Source organism: Musa acuminata, chromosome BXJ3-2 (assembly GCF_036884655.1).
Source record: "Musa acuminata AAA Group cultivar baxijiao chromosome BXJ3-2, Cavendish_Baxijiao_AAA, whole genome shotgun sequence".
Taxonomy (NCBI): domain Eukaryota; kingdom Viridiplantae; phylum Streptophyta; class Magnoliopsida; order Zingiberales; family Musaceae; genus Musa; species Musa acuminata.
Genome location: NC_088350.1, coordinates 24,586,674 through 24,611,713, shown reverse-complemented (window position 1 = coordinate 24,611,713; position 25,040 = coordinate 24,586,674). Strand labels below are relative to the sequence as shown.

The 25,040-nt window shown below is 37.8% G+C and overlaps 2 protein-coding genes and 1 pseudogene across 5 annotated transcripts; 2 read left to right on the top strand and 1 right to left on the bottom strand.

Annotated features, from left to right (window-relative positions):
- Positions 1-286: 286 nt before the first annotated feature.
- On the bottom strand, positions 287-13,010 carry LOC103974042 (glutamine-dependent NAD(+) synthetase-like). 3 transcript variants are annotated; one of them, XM_065139804.1, is made up of 17 exons: positions 12,466-13,010; positions 11,558-11,773; positions 10,870-11,175; positions 9,937-10,160; positions 8,562-8,665; positions 6,555-6,689; positions 5,439-5,607; positions 4,674-4,809; positions 4,272-4,410; positions 3,895-4,071; positions 3,411-3,578; positions 3,139-3,234; positions 2,118-2,246; positions 1,748-2,012; positions 836-1,624; positions 614-769; positions 287-510 (listed from the first exon to the last, which is right to left on the bottom strand). In XM_065139804.1, exons 2-14 carry the CDS (start codon positions 11,749-11,751, stop codon positions 1,788-1,790), a joined length of 2,202 nt encoding a protein of 733 aa, XP_064995876.1. In that variant the 5' UTR covers positions 11,752-11,773; positions 12,466-13,010; the 3' UTR covers positions 287-510; positions 614-769; positions 836-1,624; positions 1,748-1,787. The 3 variants fall into 3 exon arrangements, with proteins under 3 accessions (XP_064995876.1, XP_064995877.1, XP_064995875.1); XM_065139805.1 differs by having other exon boundaries at positions 1,787-2,012; XM_065139803.1 differs by having other exon boundaries at positions 836-2,012; positions 12,466-13,009.
- Positions 13,011-13,314: 304 nt separating this feature from the next.
- On the top strand, positions 13,315-18,460 carry LOC135632110 (probably inactive leucine-rich repeat receptor-like protein kinase At5g48380; annotated as a pseudogene).
- Positions 18,461-19,125: 665 nt separating this feature from the next.
- On the top strand, positions 19,126-24,709 carry LOC135631799 (FRIGIDA-like protein 3). 2 transcript variants are annotated; one of them, XM_065139701.1, is made up of 4 exons: positions 19,126-19,273; positions 21,164-22,207; positions 23,732-23,901; positions 24,095-24,709. In XM_065139701.1, the coding sequence occupies exons 2-4, from the start codon at positions 21,169-21,171 to the stop codon at positions 24,500-24,502; spliced, it is 1,617 nt and encodes a 538-aa protein (XP_064995773.1). In that variant the 5' UTR covers positions 19,126-19,273; positions 21,164-21,168; the 3' UTR covers positions 24,503-24,709. The 2 variants fall into 2 exon arrangements, with proteins under 2 accessions (XP_064995773.1, XP_064995774.1); XM_065139702.1 differs by lacking the exon at positions 19,126-19,273 and adding an exon at positions 19,363-19,380.
- The last annotated feature ends 331 nt before the right edge of the window (positions 24,710-25,040 follow it).

Genomic DNA, 25,040 nt, shown 5'->3' with positions numbered 1-25,040 from the left:
TCTGTGATAGGCATCAATTGGTAGGTATTCGCTGAACTCGAGGTTGAGCTTCTTTCTCTTTTTCCTCGGAATGAATTTTTGTTTTGCAATGGGAGAAAAAAATCGAGTCATAAAATTATGAGAATAAATTTATATATATATCGATCATTCTCAGTCCACAATTAGCTTTGACTTCGGGATCATAATTTAGTAGTTATAAATAAATTAGTAGTTAGTAGTTTTATTGTTCTTCAGACTTCAAATCTAATCTATAATGCCTTATTTCTATGCTGCATCATCATCATCATATAGGTAACAAAGTTTAGCTTTCATTCCTTATATCCTTAGAACACAGATATACACAGTGCACTATACGCTGCTGTCTTATGACCGACTGCAAGTTTCTATCATTCATCGTCGACAGGAAGCCAACTCCAGGCATGCGTAATGCCGTGTCAGAAGACGCCATTCTGGTACTCGGCTTGGCAGAACTCGCCGCCGAGATCGTCGCACGCCTCGCCAGGGAACACACTGCAAACGTTGCATGGTGTGTTGTTGTTAGATAGCTACCCACGTAGTATAACCGAGCAGTGAAATCTACGTGGCCTTGCAGCGAAGAGAATAAAGGAAGTACGTTTTGGGATCGTTGTACTCGAGGTAGTCTCTGTCGATCTCCTCGGAGGCCGGTCTGCCACCGCTGCCGGCCGCTGCCGCGAGCTTCGCTTCCGGGAACATCCTGGCGTTGCATGCCTCGCCACCGAGTATCTCACACGCCTCCATGGGAAACACGCTGCAAACCCCAGCAGGGAAGATGTCATCAACAGTAGAGAGAGAGAGAGAGAGAGAGCGTACGTACAAGATGGAGGAGCTGTAGTCGATGGTGGAGGTTTCCGATGAGGTGACGACGACAGCTCTGGGTTTGAGGAGCTGCTGCCTGCATCTTTGGAGGTGGTTTTGCTTCCTCTGGTGAGCATGAGACGGATGGAGTTTGCTATTTATACGAAGAGGAATGATGAGGATAAGGATCTCTTTGGAACCCCTCACCACATTGTAGATTTTTCTTCCTTTTTTTCTTGTAGAAATCTCATCTATAAAATTTTCATTGATTTCTTGTCCAACTATTTCGGATCATCCTTTGATATTTTGCTAGTTGGGTGGGAGTTGTCCATGTCATGCTCTTTGCCACTGCTTTGGTAGCCGATATTTTGGATGGTCAAAGGGACAGATGAACTAAAAAGACAATTCCTTCTGTAATATATATATATATATATATATATATATATATATATATATATATATATATATATATATATATATATATATATAATGATTAAGGTTACTTTTTTCTGACCTGACCTGACCTGAGTAATAAAAGAAATTTTTGAGAAAAGAATATACATCATCATGAGTTGGAAAAAAGTCAAAACAGATACTTTTATTGAAAGAGAAAACGTTGCATTCACATCTTCAATTCTGTAAAATCAGGGAAAAAAAGGGATTTAATTGTGCTAATTACAGAAATTATTCTTTGATTATTATTCTCAGGCATGCACCTGAGAATAATAATGAGACTGGTTGACTTTTTATTTGTCAGACCAAACATAAATAACTTCTGATGTGGTGTCGGTAAGCCTGTCCGCAGCTTCTGCAACCATAAGCTGTGTTAGGCTTGCGGGAGATCAATAGATGAACTAGATTTAAGAACAGTTGATATTAGCGTGAATGGAAAATGGTGGTACAAGCGAAGGAAAAGGATGAGAAGAAGAACCTGTTGCTCTGCTGCATCTAAATTCTATCATGTTCTTACCCTAAAGGCCAGCATTTGGATTGCTGGATCCCACTGCCACGACTCCTGTGCCACTTCCGCAGCCCGACTTGATATCTGAATCTTCTGGTCTTTGCTCTGGAAGATTAGCTGCTCTTTGATCAGCTGCTTTATTGACGAGCTCGTCGATCTTTCGAAACTGATAAGGCCATCTTGAGTTGTACAGGAATTGACGAAGGTCAAATCTGTTATCTTCAGGTGAGTAGCTCTACAAACATTGATATTAGGTTAAAATTAGTTATAGCTAGAAGATTTCTTCCATGAAGGAACAAAAAATCTAATGAAGAGGATATGTGATGAAGAATAGGATTACCTCAGCATGATACGAGGGAGTCAACACTGTCATCTTATGCCGATTGATGGAGTAGTACTTGAAGAAGTGTTTTACTTTCTCTGCTACCTCTGATGGAGTTAATTTACTGCACCACTTATGACACAGATTCTGCAAATATAAGCAGCATTCAATTGAGAAAAGCAATGTAGAGTGAAATGTGGTCTATATGTTAGTTGAAATACATAATAAGAAGAGATCTCAAGATCCACCATCCAAAGGTCTGACAATTCACATTCAGAACCTGGAGTCAACCATAAGTTGGATTTTATTTGTCAGCAGTAGCAAACAAGGATAAATTGGTATGTGTGGGTTCCCATGCCAGAAAAATAATTGTATGATACAGGGTCAGAAGGTGCATGCTTAGACTGGCCTATTTTTGATGCCAGTGAGCATAAACACCTTGAAAGTGAAAGCTGATTGAGAACTCACCACATGATGAGTTGTGTGTTGCCACCAAATACACAATGGCACAAACCCAACCAACCTCCCGGTTGCCATGAGTGTGTCCCACATAGTGCAATACCAGCCTAATTAAGCATATTAGTTCTGCTTGTGAATGGACATGCTTCGAACTCTTGTGATATGAATTGCATGAACTCAATTGAGCTCATTAGTGCGGGAACAAAGAACCAATCCGAACTTGATGTCTTTGCCATATAAACTTAATATAAAGTACAGAGATCACTCAAAATCCTTGCTCATCCATACTGCCATCCCCTATCTCTCTGAGACGAACATTATTTTTTTTTCCTTGGTCTCTCCTGCAGCTCAGTACTGCAAGGAGGTCATAGGCCTGGAGTCGGATCTTATGTGAAGCTCGACTGGTTTCGCACACTAGTACATGTTCAGACTTAAACGCGTGAATATAACAAAACTATGTACAGGAGTACTACACAATCTTAATTATAAAATCTTTCTTACATCTGTTGTATATAAACACTGTTTCAAGTTTGAGAGAGCTCAATAAACATGAACAAAGCATAGGGTCCAGCAAGCTCACCTGAAACATAGACACAGGTCCACATCGGAAAATTTTCCTCAGCCTCCCATAAATCGATAATTCCTCATAAGTCATGCCCATGTCCACTTCATCCAACTGATTTACATAGATACCAAATCTTAGTTCCTCTATTTCATAGTTGCATTAAAATATAAATAATACACCATTAGATGAAGGATATGGAGACTACTCCACTAAGGAGGTAAGGAGCTACTTCATAATTGAAACTTGAAAGTATAAAATGTAAAACAAGATGAAGTAAGCAAAAATACCTGGTTATAGTCAGAACGGATAGGCTCGAGTTCTGCGGTTGGAGGTGCTGCTTCAACCTCTGCCAATGAAGGATAGTGAAGATGAATTGCAGCCCAACGTAGAAAAGACCGGAGATCTTGCTTGCTTACACTCCCAATCGGATTTATATCTGCTGAACTGCAGTCATACTTTTGGAGAATTTGCAGAAAAAATTGTCAGTAACAAGACACTTCTGTTCATTTGAAAATTATTAGCTTAATAAAATAAATCAAATACATCAAAAGCGACTAATCCAGTAGGATGTTCATAAGATGTTCATCAATGAGGAACTTAATGGCAAAAAGCATATATGCCTTTCCAGACTTTTGAAATGTGTCTTCAAGTTTAAGAAGGTATGGTTCAAGTTTAGGCCATGATCTTTTGATAATTAAACAAGGTCAACAGCCACAATATTTTAGTGAGCCAAGAAGTAGTAGCTTTCCAACAAGCAAAACAAAATTTTACCTTTGTCAAGTAACCACGTAAACCTTCATCCACATTTGAGCTGCCTAACACAAGAAAAAAGCCAGATTTGCTATGAACCCATGGCATAAGAGATGCTAGCATAAATGCGAGCACCATTCTAACTCGAGCTTGAATATTTTGCAGTGCTAGATTCTCTGTATTGGATCCTCCATCAACCTGTACATTCAAAGGGAAAAACAAAATTTTGCAGTCAGTGATATTTATTTGCACTAATTTTCATTTTTGACATCATAAAATATATTGCACTATATTTAAATCATGGTATATTTTAAAATAGTAACCTAAAGATAATGTTACTGAAAACAGGAGAAAATGAGTTTAACATAATAATGCTTGGTAACAATCACAAGAATGACCTTGTAACGCAGACGCTTTCCTGTAAGAGTTTGAAACAAAGAAAGCAGTGCAGAAACAACACTATCAATATCTACATTTAGGTGCCATGAACCAATTTCATCTGCCAACCTCTTAGCACGAGATCTAGTTGCTTCAGAACTGCATGGTACCCCGACGAAAAGAATCAGCAGCTTAAATAAAAGAGTAACAAATTACTTGGATCAATATGAACGTAAAAAATATCAGTTTCAAGAAATCAATGGAAAAGGGGGTTCATTTGGACCATCATTCAAGTTGCTACTTGGAGGTGGGAAAAAGAGTGTATCCAATATATATCAGCAGAAAGAAGTGCTAAATTTTTTATGATTCTCTGCACAATTTAATAATCAAAAGTGTTTTTCGGATTATTTCCAGATAAATACCTGTTTTCAGTTCCCATATAGACAGTGTAGAATATTCGCTTGGCAAACTCCCTGCTGTCTGTTGGAAACTCACCATTCTTATACTGGCCAATTCTTAGGGCATCAGCTTTTACCTGGTCATCTCCATCTTCAATATCTGCAATGTTCTATCAATTGGCTAATCAAAATGCTGGTGCAGTTCTCAGTCAAACATTATCTTGAATCTTTGATTAATGCATTACTTGGAACAAGGATTTTCTTGCTATAGCATAAGGTATGTAGATACCCAACTAGCAAGTTACAGCTATAGCACACGTGCATGTGACCAAACTACATGTCATAGCACACAACAATCACATTGTAGTTTGTACCAAACCATACCACTCACGTTCATGGCCACATGACCAATAACTATGCACAGTGTGATTGTCATAATAAGGATTTGATAACAATCACATTGTGCCAAACCAAAAGGTAGCAACTATATTAACAGCCTGATTGTCATAATAAGGATTTGATACTTAAAGAAATCATTGAAATTCTAGCATAGAGTGCTACAGTTCAAACTCGGTGGTGTTCCAGTTGAAAGATTGCTTGTACTCAAGATATGGATTCCTAAAAAAATTCAAACTCACATTGGACACCAGAAAGACCTTGGCTGGATTAAGTGGCAAACATGATGACACTAAATATTTAGTACATTCCCTTTTTATTTCATAAAATATATTACCTATCTGAAGTATAGACATGAAATTCCTGCAATAACATTAACATCATAGAACCCACCTTTTATGACAAGTTGGCACATGCAACCAACAATGGCTGCAACAGCAGAACTATCAGCACCACCTGAAAGAGGAAGCAAAAAGCCAGATGCTCCACTTCTTCTTAGATAGTCCCATAACCAACAACTAGGACCTAAAGCAATCTCTTCCTCCGGACAATGATACCTAATCTGTATGTCAAGATATAATTTTTTGTAAACTTCACATAATGCAACTAAACCAATACATTAATAAAAAGCTACAAAACATTCAAAGAAGTTTACATTAATAAGAGGAGTTCTATAAATGTAAATAAATCTGCCAAAATGCACCATGGAGAGAGAGTTCAGATGGAATCCCTCCAAAAGCTTACATATGTACATACCTGATTATTGGAAGAATATGATGTCAAACAAACGTCATGACCTTTACAGATTTTGTTGGAAGCAGAAAAGTATATTTTTTCCAACTTCAGTGAGATACAAGTACTTAAAAAATAGAAACAACATCCATTCAAATAGATGGTCATCTTTTCTTTCTTATTTCTCTTTTCCTAATAGATATGCAAAATCATACTACAACATTGATAAACTTAAAATAGTTATCATCAGAATTTTGTCTTAAAAATGGAGCATAAAATTTTAAAATATGTAATTAGTTTCATCCAACCATTAAAAGCTGTCCACCCAGGTCTAGAAAGAGCAACATACCTTGGTGTCAATACTTGCTTCTAAAGCATACATAGTTTCTTAGGAGAAAGAAGAATAAGTTTGTAACCAATTACATGTTTATCATTCTTTGCAAATGGTGGAACATTAAAAGACTTAAAACCATTAAAAACATAAACAATATAAAGGGACCTAACCTCTTATCATGCAAATTGTCTAGTATGGAATGACGAGCTGGCTTTTTCTAGAACTGTCAAAATCTTTGCAGCTACTATGAAAGTGTTCTGTAAATACTGTAAACAAAATAACTATAACATGACAGAATTAAGCAAACATAGTGATAAATACAACTAGCCATAGCTCAATATTTACTTTCACCTCCAAGAAGAACACTAAATCAGATCATAAATATAAGTATCAATAAATTAAAAGGTTTCCAGATGATCAATACTTAATAAAGAGAAGCTAACCTCCACCGGACTACTAGGAACCATTCCTAGATTAAATGCTTGACAAAGTTTGTATGGTGCTCTAACTGAGGGAACATCTTCTTGGTGACTTGCTTGCTCTCTAAAACTACTTGTAGATCCCCGATAACTAGATACCTGTTTTTTACAAACAAGTTAAAATTTTAAAGTGGGAAAAAGGAAAGAACTACAACGAACAATATATATTTTCTAGTGCAATGTGAAACTAAAAGTGGATATGGTTCCATTTGTCAAGAATGGAACTAAGACAAACAATCTTCAGACCAATGTTAGCATCAAGAAAAAATATATATGATTGCTCTATATGTAGAGGTGAAAGTGTCTCAGATAATGTGTCTTATATTTCCAAATGAAAGTAATTATGGTTAAATAAATGTGTCTTCATGTGTTCATATTCATATTTAAAATTTACCGTCTGAATTCTTCTGGATATGAATACAAATATGGGTTTGGTTTTATCAATGTCCGAATATGTAAATATGCCTATGTCTTACTTTTACCTATATAATCAAATTTGTGAATATACCTCAATGTTAAATTTGACTATATTAGCAAGGAAAGATATTTGATTGATTTTTTTAGATGGTACATAACTTTTTCTCACAAGGATCAGATACCAGTCAATAAAGTAAGTAAAACCAGTCAATATCCAATTTACTATTATTTTTTCTAGTGATACAAGGTGCTGATACTATACCAATCAAATTCATTACTGAAACTGGAATTAGACAGATATATTTTTTTTGTTTTTATCATTCATTTTTTCTTGTCACATTTGCAACAAAGTTTACTTCTCCAATAAATACGATTAAGTAATCCAACATACTATCGTAATCATGTGTTGGTAACATATCAAATTCTGCAAATTTTCACATCTATATCCACCTTAAATCTGATTGGAAGTTGCATCCATTTTATATCCAAAGCCATATATATTCAAACCAAATAATGTAATTACAAGGTTTAATATCAGACCAACAATGAGTTGGTGTCTGCTGATTAAAAATAAACACAGTTGCGGGCTTCCCTATATGCATTGTATATGTGTTCCATTTCCACCCCTATCTAAACCAAGGTTTTTAATTTCGATGTGTACCATCCAATACGGATGGTACATATCGGTCCAAGAGCCTCTCGACATGCGGACCGTCTATTAACGGGCGGTACTAAATTTTTGGCCCCATATCGGGCGGTAATGGTTGAAATTTTGGCCATTACCAACTTGTATTGGGCGATAACTGTTGAAACCGACCGTTACCAACTTATATCAGTTTTCAAACGGTTAATTTGACCGTTAGAGGCACCCTAAAGGATTTTTAAATCCTTTCTTTCCCCCTCTTTCAATTCATTTCACTCTTACACTATCTTAAACTCTCTCAAGCTCATTTTCACTCATAATCTCTCTCTTATTCTCATATTTTTACTCTTCTAAACTCAACAAACCAATGATTTATGGATTGGATCACATTATGAACCTTACACAATGCTACTCCTCAAAGTCTGAAAAAAAATATGGCACTATTCTTACCTAAATTACATTAGTTTTGTTAAAACTATACTAAATGTATATTTATTTCTAACTTAAAAACTCTATCCTAACTTCTTTTTTTTTTCTATTTTCTAAGTATTTTCGGAGGGTTTTATGTTATTTTAGATATACCGCTCGGTACGCCTCAGTACGTAACATACTGAGCAAGGCTCGATACGTTGGTATGGATTGAAATTGCGAACCTTGATCTAAACCTCTCAATTTCGTGCAACATTAAGATAACAAATTCAATAACCTTGTTTTTGGTGCTAATGTGCCTAGAATATGCCATATATGTGTGTACACATAAAAATCCTTGTTTTAACCTCTTTGGATTTATTAAAATATTTGACACAAATTAGTCCATGAAACTCTAGCACCAATTTAGACTTAAAAGCCAAAAGCTACTAATGCTAAAACAAACAAAAGAAATGTGAATACAACTGGAACAAATGACCTACTGCATCCAGATCTACAATGGCAGTTGAAACTTCAACATCTTTCAAGGAAAATTGAGACCCCTGAGCAACAATGTCTCCGTTCACAGCAATGCAAGAACATCCATCTGTTAAGAGAACATGTTACAATGACAAGAAGGCTCTAATTCTGGCAGTTCTCTAGCAAAAGAAACCCAATCCGAAAACCAAGAAACACTACAAAATTTTTTTCCCAATACCATAAAAAAAACCATTATTTGCAATAAAGATGGCTCTTAGCTAGGACAAGAAATATGAAAAAACAAAGCAACTAAGTGTATTATTAGGTAAACCATTCTACATAGTTATACAAAAAAGATGCTTTATCGTATAAGAACACAGCCGGCGGAACATAAAAGCTTCAATTTTCAACCACTATGCAAAAAGAGCAAAAAAGTGCCATGAACCCCTTGGCAAAGATCTCATATCTATTTCTGCTTTACCATGTAAGAGTGAATGATAACAGTACCAAGAAGTGTAACAGGAACTACCTGATAATACCGATACACAACCAGATTGGGTCATGGATCACAGTGTCATAATTACCAGAATCACCCTACCCTATGGGACTGCCATCAACGTTCAATGGCCATTTCACTCCCAATGATCATAAGATCCTGATTGCCAGATTTTTCATTCCAGTTCCACAAATGTTATTCAAGTTTGTTGACACATTGATTCAAGAAAAGCTAAAATGACAAAAAATACTTAGACAAGTACAAAAATATTAACTAGTTCAAAGGTTTCAAATCTTCTACCACCATTACTTATGGCCAAGTGAGATAAATTACCTAGCAAACCAAAATATCTTATTAATGAAGAAAGCAACTCAAGTGGTTCGGTACATGCCATGACCCAATCTAATGAACCAACTCCATCCTCACATACCATGAACCAAGCTAAATGGCAAATCCACACAGGCAGTCTTACAAAGATCAGAATACTCCACATTCCAGGAAATTATGCAATGGAATGAGTGGTTCAATCAGCATAATCGAGTGCCTCTAGAAACATTGTACTGGCATTGAGTGTCCACAACTAATCCTGTCAAAGATAGTGGACCTTGTTTGATCAACAGTTATATTTTCACTTTTTCTTTTTGGTTTTCCTTTCTCTTCTTTTTCTTTCCAATCCCACTAGCTTGTGTAAGCATATTATGATGTTGGACTGTGTTGATAGCATGTAACATTCTATATATCCAGCTGACACAAGGCACAGAAAGCAAATGTTGATGCCAAAATCAGGTTAAAGATTATCACTATGTTCCATAAATATTTGAAACCACCATAACCAGTAGAGCATGACCAATGCAAAACTAAACTAACAATTACCAAGTTCAAAGAAAAAATAAATGACACACCATAGTAAAGGCGGCCGCCATCGCATCCTTGGTGATTACTGTACATGTAAACGCCTCCACAAAAACGGGTTGCATTTTTTATTGCATCCATTCGAAGATTAAGCTTTCTCAGCTGATGATGACTTCCACTGGCATTCGTAAAAATCTCAACGCCCTTTAATGCTAGTGCAATTCGAGGAGCATTAGCAGTAAAGAGCTCTTCACATGTTTCAGCAGCCACAGATCTGAAACAGGCGATAATACCAAAACAAGCAGTTTAGGAGTCACAGGCATCAATTATAAATTTGTAAAACTTTATAGCGACAGACAGAAAGCTTTAGAAGTTAAACGACTACAAAAACAGTCACCAATTCTAACAGAAAATACAGATAATTAATATAACCAGGATAAACAAACTAATTACTGATGAACTAACCATTTCTCCAATTTCTGGACTCAAGGAGTATGAGCAAAATTGTTCTATCTAATTGTCAACTCAAAGTGGGTAAGCTTCAGCTAAAATTGTAGATGATATTCCCCAGTAAAAGAGAGACCTCCACAGGAATATCTATGATGGAGGAAAATGATGGGGCAACAATAAAGTTTTGTAAAGTTTGTAAAAAATTGGAAGGAAAAGGTAATGAATAGCATCCAAAAATAGTTCTAATACCAATTTGGAAATGTTAATAGATTATAGAAGTGATTATACAAACATGGGCTATTTGCAAGCAACATTATGATGAAAAAACTGAAGAAACTTTAAGCAGAAAAAAGAATCACACAAACATGGATTATTCTTCACGGTTACCAAAGATTTAGCAAGTGGATAACATTGACCTTTGACATCTAATCAAAATCATGTGCACCAACAAGAAAAACAGAACACAAAAAGACTACAAAAGTACAAAGTATGCAACATGCTACATTACTAGAAATCATCATCGAGCTGCTTACGCATCTAAAAGCTGGATGTAACCATAGCCAAAGGGTGCTGAATGCTGTGATATGGACTCAGAGACATCTGTCGGGAGTTGGAATTCAATGAGCTTGTCTTTAAAAGTCCAAGCTGAGAACCATCGAAATTCCCTGTAATTTCCATCATTTGCAAGGGCCATCTTTGGGCGGATCATAAGTATCCTTCTATTCAAGCAGAAAACCTGGCAGTTATATCTTACACCTGCATGAATTATAGGCATACCTATACTACACAGTATATCCTCAGTCCAATCGCCTAAAAGAATATCCTTCAAGCATTCCCATCTGCAGCCAAAATGCTTAAACTCCATTAGTAAAAGGAAAATAGGGCTACTAATAATAGCATACTACTGCTCAAGGATTTAAATCTCAGTCCACGTCCGTTACTCATTTTGACAATTAGTTGAACCAATACAAGTACTAGTGTCCCAGGCAATATACCAAACAATATGGTCCAATACCAATCCTCAGTTGAAGCAATAGATACCGGTTCATACATATCAGTCCAAACAGTATTTGACATCTTGGTTCATACATACGATTTACAAATAAAGATGTTCTTATTGTCATCCCAATTTTTCAGCGCATTTTTCAGATGACATCTAGTTCTCACTATTAAAAAAATGTAATTAAAAATAAAAAATCTCATTATACAAAAGAAACTTACGCATGAGAAACAGTGTCTTGCTCCAGAAAATGATCTTCACAGCCATAACCAGTAACTTCAAGCTCTGGACCTATCCTAATTCTAGCACCCGCTTCTTTAGCCCTCGAGATTGAATCTTTGATATTCTGCAGATTGTTGTCAAAATCCATGGCCCATTGGTTTAGGTTACATGATGCCACCTTCAACAGCCTCATTGTCAAGTTCTATTTTTTGACCCTGACATTAAATCATAATAAGCTAATATCCAATGGAATATTAAAAAACTATTTGATAATTGTTTATATACATAAACAGTTCTTTTCCCATCCAAGATGGTTGATCATCATTTCATATTAAAGCAAAGAAGAAGAGCTAGAAAACATTAGACTTTCATCTTTATTGTGTATCAGCACTGATGTTTATCAAATTAAGGAAAATTCTTATCTTGAAAGCTGGATATAAACAACAAACTTAAGGACAAAAAAGTGCAAGATAAAACAACCTGCAACTAAGCAGAAAAGCTAGCTATTTAGGTCCAGTTGAAATTTGTTATCAGTATATGATTCCCAGAATTTTTAACTTGCGGAAAATTCTTGCTTGTTCGCTAGATCAAAGTTTTACAGCTTATGAATTTTCTTGGACGATTGTGCTCAATTCCAAATTCGCAACTTGTAAACCGGAACTAAACACGGAAGCCAAACCCAAGAAAAGCGAAACGGAGTAACTACGATTACAACAGGAAAACAAGTTATTTAGGCCCTGTTGGAACTTGTTCTGCGAACAGGAATCCCAAAAGTTCTTCTTGACCACGATTTTTTGCCTATTCTATGGATCGAAGGTGCAGGATATGAGTTTGTTTGGATCATTGTTCCCGATTGGGTATTTCCAAACATCACAAGCGGCAAGTAAGAGGAGAGGAGGAGGCTTACTTGAGGTGCGCTGGTAGTGAGCGACAGATCGAGAAATCGCGATAGCTCTAGAGAACCGATTAAAGAAAAGACTTTGACAGATCAATTCAGCTACGCAATGGCGATCGTAACCCTTGAGTTCTTGAAACCCTACTCCAATCTAACGCGGAAGGAGGCAGGACGTGGGATTCCTGGTGGAAATCGAAGAAGCAGGACCGCTCTTATCGAGCTTGGGATTCTCCACCGCAGACGCTACGCCTCTACTCGTTTCTGATTCAGCCTTGGAGGGGTCGTCGACGTCCGCCCCGTCAAGCGGTGCCACAACGTTCGGTCGCAACGAGGAGTCACGAAATGGTAATCCGCACGGTGATTGGGTTCGTGACGATGCGATTCATCACCCGTCAATCCATACCATCCACGACTAACGAACGATTCGGGAGAGAGGAGAGATGACGATCCCTCTTGGGCGAATGGGAAACGACGGATGAAGCGACGGTGACCAAATTGATCGCGCGAGAAGAAAAGAGAGGCGGCCGAATCGGCTCGTCATGAGTCTCCACGTTGACTTGAGAGAGTCCAAATCGAATTGTAGTCGTCTCGTTCTGTTGCAGGCATCTAACGCCAGTGAAGATAAGCAACCTCTGCGTCTCTCCTCATGCACGAGACCGGTCAAAGAAACAAAGTGTACCCTTTATGTGGGCCCCACAATTGTCTCCAATCACAGCACAGGTATCCGTAGAGTAGGTCAAGAAGGTAGGGAACGTATCTTTTAGAGGAAGAAAGCATCAACGTTTATGTGGGACCCTCGTTTCAAGCAGTAGTCATTTGACACGTTGGTAACAGACCGTAATGAAGACGTGAGGCGGGGCCAAGTCGGGATGCTGGGCGTTTCCGGGATGAAATCGACGATAGCAATCTCAAGATGGTCGACTGTCCGCCAAATCAAAGAAGAGATGAGTACGAAAAGGGGAATCGATGAGATAAAAAATACCCAATTTTGGATTTTGGTGGGATATGTTGTGGGAATAGATGAGAGTTGCCTCTTATTTTTCGCGTGCTTTCTCGTTAGTCGTGGTGGTGTTTTCCGCGGTTGCGATGAAGTTTCCACTCCTTTTATCTCGTGCTTTACTGGAGCAGCGGAGTGGAATAGAGACACGCAGGGAACGAGAAAGTCTCGTCCTTTGAGCTCCGCGGCCCCAATTTGGGATCTCCAGAGAGCAGAGAGAGGGTTTCTCATGGATTGCTCGCGGTCACGGTCTGCCTCTTGGCCTCGGCATTCTTGGTTAGTGATCAAATTGGGATCTTTTTTGGTGTTCTATGATGTTCTTTGATTGCTTTTTCTTGTTATCTGTTCATTATTTTGGTGACCTAGGTTTTATCATGTATTTATTCTGTACATGTGAAATTTTTAGTCTGCGGATTGATCTTTCTAAGCTCATGTGTCGTGAAATTTTGTCTTTTAGTTGGTTGCTGCGAGTTTGGAGGGTTTTGATGAAGCATGGGGTAAAAAGAAGAGATCTTTGGTCTTCTACTATCCTTTCAGTTTATCTAGTGTCCTGAAATAGTGGCTTATGGTGTTGGATGGGCTGGTTTCATGGAAGTTTGTTGAGGCTCAGTGATGTTTGATTCAGTGAAGTGTAGAACGAATGAACGATTCCTCAGTTTTCTCTTTTATAGGTTATGCATGTGATGATTTCCTTCTAGTTATTCATGGTCCAATTCTGTGGTTGCTACAAGGATTTGCGTATTATGTTTGCTTGTTGATGAATCTTTTGAAGATTATCTTGGGTGGAATTCTTGATTGGTAGGCTGGTCTGTTCTTTCTTCCTCTATATTTATGTTTAGATTTATGAGTGGATTACTACGACTAACTGGATTGTCATTGGTACAAGTAGTTCAGATTAATTTCTTGTGAATTTTTTAGCTTCATAACTTTTGATTTCTTAAATGAAAAAGAAAAAGCTTATGTTGGTTGTAATGTCACGAACGATCATCGTGCACCCACAACATCTTCGCTCAACAAATCGTTTGTTACTTTTGCATGTTTGTACAGATGCTTGGCAGCATATTTTGTCTTGGTTTTGTGTGGTTTTACTTGACAAATGTAAGCAACGACAGTTCACAGCGGTGCAGTGTGACTGCTCACCGCGCCAAGCAAAACTGTCCCAAAATGGCTCCGTTTTCGTGTGCCATGACTTGTTTTCTACAGATCGCAGCCGCACGCAAAACGTCAGCCATTTCAGCACCCTGGAACCCCTCGAGTGGCATCAGGGGGGATGGGGCTTTGGGGTAGTATCGGGTATTTAACAATTTTCACAAGTTCGCACGTTAACTTGACGGCTTCGCGCCCGACACCCAGTGAGTAGTTGTTGGCGAATTTGCAACTATTTGTTCAGCCTTCTAAAGTCCTTATTCACAGTGCTGCAGTGTGACCGCTCACCGCACCAAGCAAAACTGCCCCAAAATGGCTCCGTTTTCGCGTGCCACGACTTATTTTCTACAGATCACAGCTGCACGCGAAACGCCAACCATCTAAGCACCTTGGAACCCCCCGGGTGGCATCAGGGGGGATCGGGCTTTGGGGTAGTATGAGGCATTAAACAATCTTCACAAGTTCACACGTTAACTTGACGGCTTCGCGCCCGACACCCGGTGAGCAATTGTTGGTGAACTTGTAACTATTCGTTCAGCCTTCTAAAGTCCTTATTCTCTCCTTCCTCTCTTTTCTCTTACACATCAAGTGTTTATTGTATTGCTTATAAAGCTTCCCTCTTCGCGAAATGTCGGGAGTTGTCCGACGCTCGTTTTTAAACTAATCAATTTGCTGTTTTACAGGTCCTTCGGGACCTGTACAAGGTTGCAACTAGGCTGACCCTTTGCCAATGCATATATCGCAAGGGCGCCTCATGACTTAGGCAATCCCAGCTAAGTCTGAGAAGTTAGTGCAAGGGTGTTTCACGACTTAGGCAACTCCAGCTAAGTCCGTGACTTTGCCGCGAGGGTGACTCATGACTTAGGCAATTCCAACTAAGTCCGTGACAGTATGTTACCAAATATTTAATCTTGTATAATCTAAAGGAATTATGTTGTCAGAGATTCTTTGGGCTTTATTTGCTTCCAGTTGAGATTTTATTGTTTATCCATATTATAAGTTAAGTTGCTTGTTCCAATATAAATTGTACATCTTACATTAATAAGAATACTTTTTTCCATGACATAGAGGTAGAATATAGTCATACTATAACTATTAGAATTTTGATCATGCTGTTTTTCTCTAAGTGTTGTGGGTCATGTTTATAGTTTTTCATCTTTTTATGTCAAAAGTTACTTATTTGCTGTAGTCTAGGCCCTAGGGTTTCATGATTGTGAATGAAAATGAAGGAGCATCGTAGCCAAATTCTGCTTTACAGCGAGAGTCAGGTATATGTTTTTGTTGCATAGTGTAGATTAGGATGAAGTTCGTAGAATTATTCAGTATCCTTGTAAGCTTACTTTCTTATCTAGAGTTTTCATCTGTCATCTGATATATAATTGATTGATTGTTGTTATTGTTCTGCTTTATATGTGATTTTAGTTTATGTTAATTACTGCATCTTGGGAACTATGCTCACATGATGAGAAATATATGTTAGTATTGGCATCAAAACTGCTTGTGCTTGCGAAGATCTGTTCCTTTATCTAACTGAACATTGGAAAAAAAAAAAAAAAAGGGCAGCCAGTGGTTTTTTTGATCCTGTTGCTTCTATTTCAGAATGGGGAGCAAGTTCGAATTTGAATATCATTGGCCTTTAAGACCAGACCTTTTGGTACTCTATTTATGAATCTTACAGCAATCACTGAAAGACCCTGAAAACAACCTGTTCTACTCATGGAAATCGACAATATATTGGAAGGGTCCATGTGCAGCTTTGCTGGTGTGGAATGTTGGCATCCTGATGAAAACAAGGTCCTGAATCTGCGCTCTCCAATATGGGACTTCAAGGTCAATTTCCTTCAGGACTTGAGAATTGCACAAGCTTGACTGGGCTGGATCTCTCAAGAAACAACCTTTCTGGATTGATTCCTGCTGATATTTCAAAAAGGTTACCTTATGTCACATCGCTTGACCTTTCATTCAACAATTTCTCAGGTGAAATTCCAGTGAATCTCTCTGGTTGCACTTATCTTAATTTGCTTAACCTTCAGCATAATCAATTGACTGGACAGATCCCAGGGCAACTAAACTGACTGTCACAACTGTCCGAGTTTGATGTTTCTTGCAACCAGTTATCTGGCCCAATTCCTTCATTGCATGCTCCAGTCAAAGCATCAAATTTTTTAAACAACCGCCATTTTTATGGGGCACCTTCAAATTATTGCACAGTGAATTCCAAGAAGGGTAATACTGGGGTAATTATAGGCTCAGCTACTGGTGGTATTATAATGATCATCGTTGTTGTTGGATTTGTTTTATACTTCTGTATGCGTAAAATGCCTTACAAGAAGAAAGAGACAGACATAGAAGAAAACAAGTAGGCCAAGTCTATGAAAGAAGTTAAGGGCATCAAGGTAAGCTGACTTTACCCTTCATCTTGTTAATGATCTGAAATTTCAGTTGACGTTCTAATCTAGGATGATGGTTTCTCTTCTTTATCTATGTTTCTATTTTTCTATGCTTGATTTATGTGAAGCTTAAAGGACATATTTCTTATGTATAGGTTTTGATGTTCGATAAGCCTGTATCGAAGATGAATTGGGTGATCTCATGAAAGCAACAAATGATTTCAGTAAAGAAAACATGATTGGCACTGGAAGAACACGGACAATGTACAAGGTAACACTTGCAGATGGCACTTCTCTTGCCATCAAGCGGTTTCAGGACTCAGAAATCTGAGAACCAGTTTGTATCTGAGATTACAACATTTGGAAATGTCAGACATCAAAACTTTGTTCCCCTGTTGGGTTATTGTGTTGCCAAAAAGGAGAGGCTGTTGGTGTACAAGTACATCCCAAACGGTATTCTTTACGATCAGCTACATCGTTCAGGTGCCGAAGACAAAAATTTGGAGTGGCCAACACGGCTGAAGATTAGCATTGGAGCAGCAAAAGGATTGGCGTGGCTTCACAACGTCCGCAATCCTCACATCCTTCATCATAATATTAGTTCTAAATGCATCCTATTGGCCAAGGATTATGAGCCTAAAATATCCGATTTTGGACTTGCAAGGCTGATGAATCCTGTTGATACACATCTTAGCACTTTCGTGAATGGCGAGTTTGCTGATCTGGGTTATGTAGCTCCTGAATATCCTCGCACGCTAGTTGCAACACCGAAGGGCGACGTTTACAGCTTCGGAGTGGTTCTTGAATTGATTACCGGCGAAAAACCCACTCAGGTGTCTAATGCTTCAGAAAGTTTTAAGGGCAGTTTGGTGGAGTGGGTGACTTTTCTTTCGAACAACTCTCTTCTTCAGGATGCAATCGACAAGTCATTGATCGGGAAGGACTACGACACTGAGCTACTCCGGTTTATGATGTTTGAAGTGTACCGGCTTCTAAGAGCTATCGGGAAGAAATACCATTTCACTGCAGATGATGATCTTCTTTTGCTGCCTCCAAGTATCAATGATAATCTGGATGAGCTTATTGTCGCAAAGTAACAAATAAGTCTAGTGGAAATCTATAATGATAATCATGGAAGAGCAAGAATGATTACAACAATCACTCATCTTAACGAGAATCCTTAGTAATCTCTTGTGCATCAAGTCAAACAAGTTGCCCAAGGAGTTGTTACTTTTGTCTATCTTATCCTTTGTGCATACTGTTTTGGATAGTTTGAATTGATATTTGCCCTTCCATGCTGAAGAACCACATTTTATATGTTGTTTTGAGATGTAAAATGTAGCTCCCATTTGTGGCTTTGGTAATGGAAGATGCATTAATTTTCCAAAGTGCATGAGAAAATGTATTGTCCATGTACTTTCAGAGATCGATCTAGATAATCTCAAGACCATCATATTATATGGGAAGTAACAAATGTGAGATGGAAATTTATCTTTTTTTTAGTTTTCTTCTATTTGTACATTATCATGATATAAAATTTTATGAGCACATCAGATGGTGGCTACACATATCATAGGAGCATCAAATTAATATTTGATTTATCATAGAAAATTGATATAAAACTTAACCAATTAGCCATTAATCAACCATGCAAAGAACATCATTTGAGAAACTAAAACCAGTTGAATTCATCATAAATGTAACACATGTAAAATTGTTTATTATCTTGACATCTAATTTTGTTTTCGGGCGTATTAAAATTAGTGCATCAATAAAATGAATAACACATATGTCACACAAATATTATTACCTCATCATGATTCAATTTGATGGAATAATAACTCGATGATTCTAAATTATTTATTGATATGAAATTAAATCGATATATATATATATATATATATATATATATATATATATATATATTTGTTGGTAACAGTGACAAGCACTAGAGCACAATGGTAGCTCATGTGCATGAACACGACATGGTCACATGGACCGCAAATGCACCACATCACGGGCCCATCAAAGCCATCACGACAAGCGCAACAATCCAATGGCTACCGTCCACGACCACACCAGCCGTCGATCTGAATATGGGCGGCTGTGATGTCGTCGTATACCCGCGCTTTGGTGGTCTCTCTGATACATAAAGGACAAGCATCCGTCGTCATCGGCCTCTTTCGCTCTCTATTCCTTGCATCGGTTAGCCATGTGGATGGGCTGCAGCTCCCGCTCGCTGCTCCATCTCGGTCCGATCTCGTGATCTCGACAGCCGCTGTTTCCTGTGAGTTCTCCCTCCGAATCTCTCGCTTGCTTCGCGGTGTTTGCCCCCTATGCGGGTGGATTCGTGGTTGGATCCGTTTTTCCGGTACCGGTTTTGGTGGATTTGAGGTAAGGAGTAGGGTTTCTTGGAGAATGGATGATGGGTTGTGGTGGTGTTCCGGTGTGTGTTGTGATGGGCTCTGGAATTCGGTGTGGTGAGGCCGGCAATTGGTTTTGTATGTTCTTTAGGGTTTAGTCATGAATCGAAGTTAAAGAGCCTCCCTGCTTGCAAGGGTATGTGCAGAACTCACATTTATGGGAGTCTCGTGCACTAGGCAACCCTTGTTTGTAGTTATAAATTGAGAATGAAGCCCTATGATGTGGCTTGGAGCATTTGTGTGCTTGACTTGGTTGGATTTGTCTTGCTTCTTTCCTTTTCCAGTGTAAGTGTGTTAGTAGATGATGGCGTTGGTTTTGAGACTGGAGATGTAGATTACTTGCTATTTCTGGCGGTATAGGTAGGTTATCTGAGTGTCCGAAGAAGTGTTTAAGTGTAAAATGGAATTTTTTTTATTTGAGAAAGTGACGAGTCAGGAGAGGTTGGGCTCTGCTAGAAAGTGATCTTTCTAAGCTTGTCAGTGTAAAAATGTGGTTCTGAAATCTTGATCTTTCAATCCTATCGGAGCTTGTATTAGGTGTCACGACCAGACTTGATGGGATGCTTATCCTTAACCCACTTCGGATGTGGGATTAAACCAGGGTGTTACAATTACTGATAAGATTAGTTTTTTTCTTTTATACAATATGGTAAATGTGTAAGACATTTGAATCCAGATCTTATGTCTTGTTGAAGGATATTTAACGAATAATGGTTTCCATGAAAAGCTGCTATGAAGGAATTGTGCTTGCTTATTGTCAAACAAGGATAATATGACTTTATGTACTTAAAGTCCAAACAGAATAAGCGAATGATTTGTGAATATTTGACCTTTTTTTTCTTTCTTTCTTTTTGATCAGTCACAATTGTTATCAACATATGACCGAGGTGAAAAACTTACACCTTGGCATTCCTTGAATCGTCCAAATATGTGTGGTGTCCTTGGAAATGCCTGTAACTTTTGATCTCATGCTGTTCTTAATAGGTCAAGCTCATAAGAGAAAAAACAAATACACTGGGATAGAGTAACCCACCAGCTTAGCCTTGCAAGTTTCTAGGTATCCAATTGAATGTTTAGCTAACACAAGGACACAAGTACCAGTGAGATTCTGTGTCTTTGCCTTTTGTTGGTTCAATTCATATTGTGCGGATATGCCTCATGCTGTTGTGCCAGTAAATCTTAATTGCATGAGTTCTGTAACACTTGAACCTTATCCAAAAATTTCCAAAACTTATCTGAGACTCCTTGAACTGATCATCCCTACAAATCATTAAAACCCTTTTATGTATGACACCTTGGGATCGGTGCTGGCCATCAATTGGCATGATGTGCGTTGTGCAATATGGCTGATACATGTTGATAGTTAACTACGTGGTGCTAACTTCATGATCTGGCTATTTATTCACAAAGAAGAGGAAATATTGTTCATTAAATAAACAGCAAATTTTAGAGAAACATGAAATATTAAGCAGTCTGCAAATATCATTTATTGTTTTAGTGACCAGGTTTTGCGAAACATTTTTTTTTGTAAAAGAATAATTTGTTAGCAGTCTGCTATTATCATCTACTGTTTTTGCTCTTCAGGTGGTTTAAGTGATTACTGTTTCTTTCATCAGACAAATTGCTACTTGTATATGTGCTTTGGTGACTGCTTGTGTCAGAAGTTCTTCAATTATGTACCATATCTGATGCAATTTTGAACATGTTCACTTTGTCTGCTTGATACATAAGCATCTTTTTTCTGCTTTTGGCAGGAACTATGGATGATGCACAATCAGTCGCAACACTTTTTGATTCTACAACATCAAAAATACAGCAGTTACAACAGGCATTTGCTGAACTTGAGCGTCACAGTGCCATATCCTTGAACTTAAAATGGAAAGAACTTGAAGAACATTTTCATGGACTCGAGAAGTCTCTAAAGACAAGGTTTGACGAGTTGGAGGATCAGGAAAAAGAATATGTTACAGAAGTCACTGAAGCCCAGCAAATGTTGGAGAAGCAGGAGACTGCTGTTGTGGCCAAGGAGCTTGCATCTCTGGAACGGTTGCAGGAAAAAAGAGATGCTGCTCTATCTGTTTTGTTTGATAAACATGGAACTTCTTCTTTGGAACCTGTTGTTAAGGGGGTGAACAACAGCATGACTGATCCTATTTTAAAAGAAAACTCTGGTGTTGGAGCTGCCAAATCTGGCATGGAAGATGTATGTCCTGCAGAAAAAGGAAGTGTGTGCATTGAGCCACCTACAGAGCTGATGAAACTATGTGAAGAAATGGATGCACAAGGACTACATAAATTCATTTCAGATAATCATAAAAACGTAATCTCTATACGTGAGGAAATTCCGGTGGCGTTAAAACGTGCAGCCAATCCTTTCAGCTTGGTTTTAGATTCCTTGAAAGGCTTCTATGCTGGAGAAATTCTAAGTTCAGATGGAAAAAAAGATGTAAGCCTATTGGGCCTGCGAAGGACTTGTCTCATGTTAATGGAATCTCTTGAACAACTGTTGGCTGATGGTGTACCAGATTCCCTTTTCGATAACCAAAGACTTACATCAGATATCAAAGAGAAAGCAAAGGTGATAGCTAAAGAATGGAAGCCAAAGTTGGATCAACTTGACATTGAAGCCACTAGTGGAAACTCATTGGAAGCACATGCATTTCTACAGCTTTTGGCTACTTTTGATATTGATTCACAATTTGATCAAGATGAAATCTGCAAACTTATTCCAGCTGTTACACGGCGCCGTCAAACTGTTAACTTGTGTCGTTCACTTGGTTTGTCGCATAAAATGCCAGGTTGTCCATACATCAATTTGGTCATATTGACATTCGTAGAATGAGATAGGTTATGTTTGTTATAGATGATAATTCAGTGTTGAATTTGCTATTTTTCTCCACGTCCTCATACATTATCATGTCTTTTTAAAACTAGTAGTCTTCCATTTACAACTATTGAAAGATATCACTAGCATCATGTTTAGATCATGATTGTTAAACCTGTGTTCATGATGATAATGGAGAACATAAACAACTAGTCTCATCAATCAATAGTTCGATTTTGCCAAACTTTTAATGGGGATGAATTCTGATGTGAATATTTTTATTAAATTAAAATTCATAAATAGTACCACTAACTAAACAACAATAATAGAATTGTAATATCTCATTTTTTTGGGGTCGTCTGCATGAATCTAAATATGTCTTTGTTCATAGTTTCTAATAAAGTCTTTCTAGACCTCCCTTTACCTCTTTTCAATCCATAATTACTAGTACAACATCCATAGATATCCACATGCCATACCATATTAAATAATTGTTCCTCACTTTATCCTCATTCAAAGCTAAACCTAATTGTTCAAAAATAAAAATATTTATTTTCTTATCTTACCTAATAATTCCTAACATCCATCTAAATATTCAATATTCAAATATTCAGTAATACATTTTTTTTGCATATATTGCTTTTTAACTATTCAACACACATATCCAAATCAATCCAAATCCATTAACATTCATGTTAATGAGATCTGACAGGTTTACCTTGGTTGTTAGGGGCCTAATGCAACCCTTTTTCATCTGGACTTAGGACCAGTATTGCCGGTGTTTACCACTATATAAAGTAGTCACTGTGATTCCAGGTGTTGCATTGCACTTGAAGTAGTCAATCAGTTTATTTATTTTCACTATTGATAATAATTTTTGGTGAAGTTGTACGACATCTTATTTGCAACAAAGATACATTTGTGACTTACCCAGTTCTGTGCAGTTTGTGACTTCATGTTGTCTCTGAAAGGCAATTATTGAAGGATCAGAGGCAATTATACTAGCTTTTTAAAATCAGTTAGCTTATGTTCGGTTTTAATCTGCTTGTGAATGTTTCCTGCTTATTAAAGTAATTATTAGTTATTTATTTATATGCTTTTTAATGTCAAAAATGTTTGCCAGGAAAATCTTTAAGTGGTGACTGCACTTTAGGATTGTAATGTCAACCCAGCTTGATCACCTTTATACTATTTACCCCAGCTTCATGGTGTTTTTCCTTCCCTGGTTATTATTTTTCAGGCTTTGATAAATGAGCTTTTGCAATGGTTTGATTTTAGTGTCCCATAGGATAATATCTCAAGTCCTTTGAGGAACCATGTTACCTTTTTACCTTGTCAGTTATTTTTTGAGTTTCTTTTGTCACATCCCACTGACATCTTTTTGCTTAAAAGTCTGTATAGTATCTAAATATGTATTAGCACACTGATAATCTGATGCATATAATTGATTCTTTATTTTTCCATGTCACATCTGCTGATTGGAACTATTGATTCGTAGGTTTGATTGAAGTTCTACTGAATAGTGGGAGGCAAATTGAGGCCGTTAATCTTGCCTATGCATTTAAACTCACAGAACAATTTCCACCAGTGCCATTACTTAAAGCATATCTGAAGGAGGCGAAAAAAGTTTCACAGGTCAAAGCTGGAAGCATGTCTCCTGGTGCGCAGGTCTTATTTCTTCTCTAACTTGTTATAATTTTGTACTTGACATATCTTGCCACCTGCAAAATATTTTTGATTTATCTGATGACTTCTGATTGTTGCTTCTTCTCCGCTTACACTTTTATATTTATCTGACTTGAAGCTACTGAATGTTTCTGTCACAAGTATATGTCAATTTATTTGACTGATTCTATATCAGAATGAAATGAATGAACGGGAACTATCTGCCCTTAAAGCGGTCATCAAATGCATTGAAGAGCACAAACTTGAGGAGCAATACCCTGTTGATCCGCTTCAGAAGCGCATCCTTCTGCTAGAGAAGGCAAAGGCCGACAAGAGGAGGGCTGCTGAAGCTGCAAAGCCGCAAACCAAGAGGCCCCGTGCCAATGGCAGCAGTTACCCTCGTATTAACATCATGCCTGACAAAAGCTTCCATCGATCACCCTTTGAGAGGTACCCATACGCATATGATAGGCAGTACGTTTATGCTGCTGAAACTCATCATCCTACGCCAATGGGTTCTGCGCCATATACCATCCCCCGCACACATTCCACGTTCTATGGTAATGTCCACCAGGTCCAGTACCAGACCGCCTATCTTTATTAATGGAGAAAGCTGCAGGAATCATGATATCTTCTAACAAGTAGCTTTTAGTCCTTAGTGTACCTAATATATGTTAACTAAATTTGTAGCCAGAAGATTAGTCTGTTTATTATGTTGGAAGTGTATCACCATGTTCAACAGTTGAAGCTTATGTGTTTATATGCTATCGACTGATTGACATATATTTCTAGTATCCAGTTTGATCGCCTAGGTTTGATTTGGTACTTCGATGCAGTGTCTGAAATTTTTGTTGTTTGATCTTAGGGGAATTTTAATCTGTATGGGTATGGTGATCATGATTTTATCTGACCTGAGGAGCTTCACATTTTTTTGGCTGCTTCCAAATATAGAATGCTTTTTGCTTTTTGTTTCATTGGCTTTCTTCTTTTTTGGTTGCTTGACGGCAACTACAGCTGATCCTTTCACTGTCAGTATCTCTAGTGCTTGTCCAAAGTTGTTTTATTCATTGTTGAGCATTAGTAGCCAATCTCTCTGACTCTTTTATTCTATCAGTCGCTGTATCATTGCCAATTTGTCTTCC